Source organism: Chlamydotis macqueenii, chromosome 24, assembly GCF_036417535.1.
Source record: "Chlamydotis macqueenii isolate bChlMac1 chromosome 24, bChlMac1.mat, whole genome shotgun sequence".
Lineage (NCBI taxonomy): Eukaryota > Metazoa > Chordata > Aves > Otidiformes > Otididae > Chlamydotis > Chlamydotis macqueenii.
The window spans coordinates 3,995,262-4,001,261 of record NC_141579.1 but is presented as its reverse complement, the minus strand read 5'-3'; the positions used below and the strand labels follow the sequence as shown (position 1 = coordinate 4,001,261).

The window sequence follows — 6,000 nt, the reverse complement described above, 5'->3', positions numbered from 1 at the left end:
CGAGTGTCATCAGTGACAAGCCGGGATGGGCCACTATTAACCCTCAGCCTGGACACTTGCATGGGTTATCATGCTGCATCCCACTGACACCGGGGTGCTTTGGGCCTGGGCTGGGGGGCACACAACTGTCAGCGGTGCGCAAGGGAAGAAAAGTGCTGCTAGGCTTTTTTTGGGGGGGTGGTGGGAAAACCTAATGCATCCCCTAGACGGAAGAAGCCGCAAGGCTTTTATTTGATATTAATTGACTTTATTTCATTGACTGTCATCCCGTTTGACTGCATTTCGCCTCCGTTAAGCTAACTTTGATTCCGTTCCGTTAGGACCGCAGGCACCCTCCAGAGAGAGGAGAGCACCCGCAGGCTGGCGGCCGCGCAGCCGGGGTTTTGGGGCGGGGGGGGGCCCGCGCAGCCCCGAGGGGAGCGGGCGGCGGGGGCGGGATGCGGTGCCGCTGCCCATTGCACATTCTCTCCGGGCGGCGGCGCGGCGGCCGCCCCGCTCCGCTCCGCTCCTTTCCGCCTCCCCTTCCCTCCGCTCCGCTCCGCCCGGCCCCGGCGGCACGAACATGGCGACGCCGAGCAGCGGCGGGGGGCGCCGGGCCGCCCCGCTCCCCCTGCCCCTCCTGCCCCTCCTGCTGCTGCTGCTGCTGCTGCCGGGCGGCCATTTCGCGGTGCTGCTGCTGCGCGCCCCGCCGCCCGCCCCCGAGCCCCCGCGGAGCCGCCGCGCCGCGCTGCGCCCCACCGAGCCCATCCAGGTGTATGGACAGGTGAGCCGGACCGGGGGGCACCGCACCCCCCCTCACCCCCAAATACCGCGGGGCAGCGCGTGGCATCACCCTCCTCCCCCCCCCCCCCCCGGGGGAACTGCGGTGAGCGCTTGTTTGGGGGGGGGGGCGAGGGGGAAATAGGGGCATGGACGGGGTCCGCAGCCCCACCGGTGCCGGACCCGCGAGTGGGCTGGCCTCGGGGATAGCGCGACGCGGTGCAGCACCCCGCCACGCAGGTCTGCTGCGTGGGTTGGGGGCCGTGAGGTGGGGGAGCGTTGCACGCTCCTGGTCGGAAAGTACCCTTCCGCGCCTGCAAGGGTTGGAGCGGGTCCCGCGTGGGGATGGCCGGCATCCCCCGGGGCGCGGCGCGACTCCGTCTAACAGCTCGTTCGCTACCCCCAACTCGCCCCGAGGCTTAGACGTGGGGCGCTGCTCCCTCCCCGCGGCGGTTCCCACCTCTCCCTCATCCATCTCCGGCTGCCGGCACCGCCAGCTCCGCGTTTGGTACCCGCGGGTTCCTTCCCCGCAAGGTGAGCGGCGAGGGCTGCCGGGCGGCCGCGGGCATAAGCTGGCCGGACGGGACGGGGTCGCGCCCTTCGCCGTTTCGCCCGATGGGAGAGCGAATCCCTCCGGCTGCGAGCGGGCAGTCGCTGTTGCCGCAGCGATGCCCGCGGTGAACATTTCTGGGCTCGGGAGCCAGGCAGAGGGAGGTGAGCTCTGGCAGAAGGCACCGCTATTTGTGGGGCACTGTGCCCTTCTCCGTAAGAAGGGCTTTGCTCTGCGTTTCTGACCCATCCTCCACTGGTCCTCCAAAAAGAGGGGGAGAGGAGCTGCTCATCGCAGGAAAAGATAGAAACGGCTGTTTCTGACAGTATCCCTGCTTGGGCTCAATCCACTGGCAGGTTGTGCTGCTGGAACCATAAGGGTTCCCCCTCAACCCCCCTTTTCCGGACAACTGTCACTTTAGTGGTGATGAGGAATTGCGCTCAGGCCGCCTGCTATGGAAAGCTCCAGCCTTCAAGAGTCTTGCTTTGCTGGTTACCTATCCACACGCCAGATGACACTGGGTTGCCCCACTTGTCCCACCTCGCTTACACTGCCTGCGGCCCGTCACGTGCCCAAAAGGCTGTGTGGGGGGGTGAGGAACGAGAGGGATGAGAGAGGGTGAGCACGCAGAGGGACGAGACACACCCGAGGAGAGGCTTCCAGACTTCAGCAGCATCTGCCTTTGCCTCCTTGGCTAGCTCTTTCCCTTCTGGGTGCCCTATTATTTCCCCTTTTTTGCTACTTATGGGATGAGAACGATCCGGCCACGAGGCAGGGCTGGCTCTAGAGCCGCTGGAGGGGCACGCGGGGGGCTGGTGCTGCTCCTCACACCCCACTCCTGTTCTCCCACTGAGAGGATGGGAAAAGCTGTTCCTACTCCCCTTGAAAATCTGCTTCGCTCCTCTGCCTCCTCACCATTTGGCTGTTTTTAGCATAAGACAGCTACCTCACTTTAGAAAAAAAAAAAAAACAACATGACACTCGTCTCTCATCTCCAGAAAGACACGTGTAGCACTTTCTCTTCTGTCTCCCCGTGGCTTTCATCGAACCTGCCTGCCCGGGTCGGGGAGAAAGCTGCTTTGGCAGGAGCAGCCTCTGTCACCTGGACATGCAGCGGCAGATCTAGAAAGGTGTGGTAACCCGGGCACACGAGTAATCGGACCAGTGGGAGGGAGTTCAACAGCTTGCCACTGTTTGGTCTTTCCTAGTTGCCCTAGGCTTTCAGGGGGGTTTTTCCTGGAGAATGGAGTTGTGCTCGCTGGTGGCGTGGGACACGGTTTTGGGCTGGCATGCAAAACCCAGCCCTTCTGCTGCTTTGGGGTAGGACACACAAATTTTAGAGCCCAGGTACTGCATGTCACCAGGAAGAGTTTATTGGCACTAAACAACAGTTCCGAGTTCTCGCGCGCTACAGTGCTTTAAAATCAGGCTCTGCTTTAGTAAGCCGGACGAGAGGGAGCCTGTGTGTCCTAGCCGCCGTTACAGATCCGACCGCACAGAATTACTATTGCCTAGGAAGCCAGAAAGCTGTGTAACGGTGCTTGGGGGTCTAGCCCCTTGTCACAAGTACCTAACGATCCCCGTGTCCCCCCTCCCCCAGGTGTCTGGTGCTCCTCTAATACCAGCAGAAAATCACACAGACAAAAAAGCAGTCCTCTTGCAAGGACATCATTATAAGGGGACTGTCATTATGCTTGGACCGAGCATCCCAGTGCCGTGCCACTGCAGTCCCTTATCTGGGACGCATCCTGCTCCCGTGCCTTTGGCAGGTCGCTCAGCCATATGCTGCGTGCTGGCTCCTGCCCTAAAACTCCCTGCCCTTCCCCAGCTCTCAGCTGCAGTCCCGACATGGCCTTGTGGGATGGCTTAGTGTCCAGGCTTAGCTCAGGGGCAAAGGAAAGAGCAACGCAGGAGGTCGGTGCTGCCTGTCGCTGCCGCAGGTGATGTCGCCAGGGGACCGGAGCGAGAGGGAGGGACACGTTGCCCCAGCCGGAAGTGAGGAGAGGAAGAAAGACCAAACCCTTTGTGGCTCCTCTGGAGCCAAATGCCGCTTGCTCAACACCGTCAGCAGCAGGCTCAGAGCCCTCTTGCCCTAGACACCAAAGACACAAGCACAAAACTTCACTTGGATTCCTCCTCCAGATCCTCGCTGGGCAGGCTTGCGCAGCTCACACATGTGCCCACAGCAAAACTTTTCAGGAACTTCCATGAACAACCAGACCGGTTGCTGTAGCTTTTCCCCATCTTTTCCGATTCCAAAGCACCAGCAACCAAGAGACCAAATGGACAACTCCAGAGACTGTCAGTTTTCAGACAGAGTGGGTTTTGTGCCCTTGCATGGCCCTCACCTCTACAGCACGCTTGGCGAGCGTTACAACGGACAGACCATTATGAAGCAGGCACCAACATGTGACAGGTCTTTTCTAGGACACCGCTGATGGCAGAGAAGCATCCCCAGGGCAAGAAAACTGCTGTCTACATCCCCACCCCAGGCCGGCAGCACTCCCCAAACCCCTTCTGGCAACCGCAGCACCACACCCTGCCCTCCTCTTCCTGGCTGTGAGCCCCTGGCTCACCCGCAGCCCTCCCTCCTGTTCCTTACTGGCCTCTGTGCTCTTGCCTGCGCATCCCTACTCAAACCTGGATGCAGGTGCTCGGCTCCAGGATTTTACATTTCTGGAGGATGTCCCCACCATCCCACAGAAATCCTGTCCCCTCCTCGGGGAAAGCCAGCCGCAAACCACATTGTCTGCAAGGACCTTGCTTAGCGAGACAAGCAAGGAGAAGAGAAGTAGCCGCTTCGGCTGCCTACCTGTTGAAGCGTCTCCCGTGACCGTGACGCTGGCTGTTTTGTGAGTGTCGTGTCATAGCCGTGGCAGACAGTGAGGAGAAGCGCCAAGGCAGAAGGCCAGTCTCTGTCTGCTGGTCCTGAGGAGCAAGAGAGATCACGGTTACAGAGAGTATTTACACTGCTGAGCTGCTAGTACAGACAAAACCATTATCTACAAACATCCCTTTCCCTTCTTTGGAAAGGGCTTATCCAAAACCTCCCCAAAAGTGCATAGCTTGCAAGAAACTTTTGCCTTAAGCCGCGCTCGGATGCAAGACATCTAACCACCGGCAGCTCCTGCGGCAGCCAGCTCGCCCCTCCGTGGCCTTGAGCCTCTCCCCGTGCTCCTGACCTGAGCACGGCTGTCACCTCTGTGTCTCCCCGTCCCCTCAACCACAGTGGTGAAGACCTAAGATGACCTCCTCAGTTGCTAGCACTGGCGGTACCACAGGCTGCGACAGCCCACATTCGGTAAAAGTCAGTGCCACACCATGATGCCACTTTGAGAGGTTTTTCAAGACAGCCAAGAAGGAATGTGTCTCCCATTAACACAACACCACTGGGATGACTTTGCAGAGTCCCTTCCTGCAGCCCTCACGCCGTGGGCTGCATGGGCCTGGGTTGTGCTGGTGAGCTACCCTGAAATACTGCTAGTGCACAGCCAAAATAGCACCTGAGCAGAGAGAGCTGCGGCTGCCCTTCCCTTGAGGCCATCAGCACATCCCAGGTAGAGAGCCCGCCTGAGCTCCCTTCCCTCACGACCTGCAAGCTGGCACAGAGCCTTTCTGCTTTCGGAGCAGACAGAGTGCTTCGCAGGGTAAATGCCATCCAGCTATGTGAACGGAGACATCAATCATGCTGCATCGGAGTTGAACCGTACTTAATTTTGACCTAGTTTGCCCGCCCGGCAGAGACTTTCCCTGATTAGACTTTAACCTTCTGGAGTGGTGATGGCACGTCCCAGCAGTGCGCTCCTGGACACTCCGTCCTTTTCTCCCTTCCTTGCGGTGCCAAATACCCCTCCCCATCACTGCATTTGCCCAGGGCACGGGCACCTCTGCCCCTTTCCCGGCCGCCCCAGGAAGGTTCCCTGCTCCTGGCGCTTGCTTTTGTGCCTGAGCTTGCTGTGAGAGACGGGTCGCTGGAAGCCACGCAGTTCCTGCTCCTGGCACTGCAGCGGCTGGGAGAGGTATTTGTGGGTTTGTTCATTGTTTCCCCTTTGGCAGGTTCCTCACAGATCCTGCTGCTGGAGTAAGCAAGCATTGCGGTGTCCCAAGGGCATCGCTCAAGCTTGCTGTAGCTGTAATGTAATGTCGGTGTTCTTCACCGACAGTGCTCTGGACCTTTTCTGCTGCCTTCCTTCGTGCCTTGGTTATGGGGGAGTGACTTTCACCAGTGCTTACCCATGTTTGCCAGGGCGGCCTCGGTTCCCTGTCACCGCTCCCCCATCAATTTAGAAAGAGACCCCATCTCCGGGACCTTCTCGCCAAGGTTTCTGGGGTAAACAGGGCTTGTGTCTCAACCCAGATCTTCCCCCTCCCTTACCCTTTTTTTTTTTTTTTCTGCTAGGAACAACAGCTCACAGAAGCTCTGTTGGTGGTAGCAGAGAGAAAACAGCTCTGCGAGCAGATGATTTCAGTATTAACAAAATTAACATGGGCCTGGCACTCTCTGAAATGAGTCACCCGTGTTTCATATCAATGATTTCAGACCCTGGCATTTTCAGTCCAAGCCACAGGCAGCACTACGGCAGGCACAGGCTGTATTTTAAAATATCACGGCAGGGCTAGAAGCAGATGCTCGGGAGCAGAGCAGAAGGTACAGTAATGAAGCTTTAGTGGGAGCGCACGAGGAGGGCGGT

General features: G+C 59.0%; 1 protein-coding gene across 2 annotated transcripts in view; it reads left to right on the top strand.

The window, feature by feature from the left end:
* Positions 1-562: 562 nt before the first annotated feature.
* The window catches only part of SORL1 (sortilin related receptor 1), a 51,882-nt gene continuing 46,444 nt past the window's right edge, over positions 563-6,000 (top strand). The window contains exon 1 of one of the 2 annotated variants that reach the window (XM_086766066.1): positions 563-763. In XM_086766066.1, coding sequence (XP_086622192.1) covers positions 563-763 — 201 coding nt within the window. The remainder of the gene's footprint in view (positions 764-6,000) is intronic. The other variant, XM_086766067.1, reaches the window with a different exon arrangement.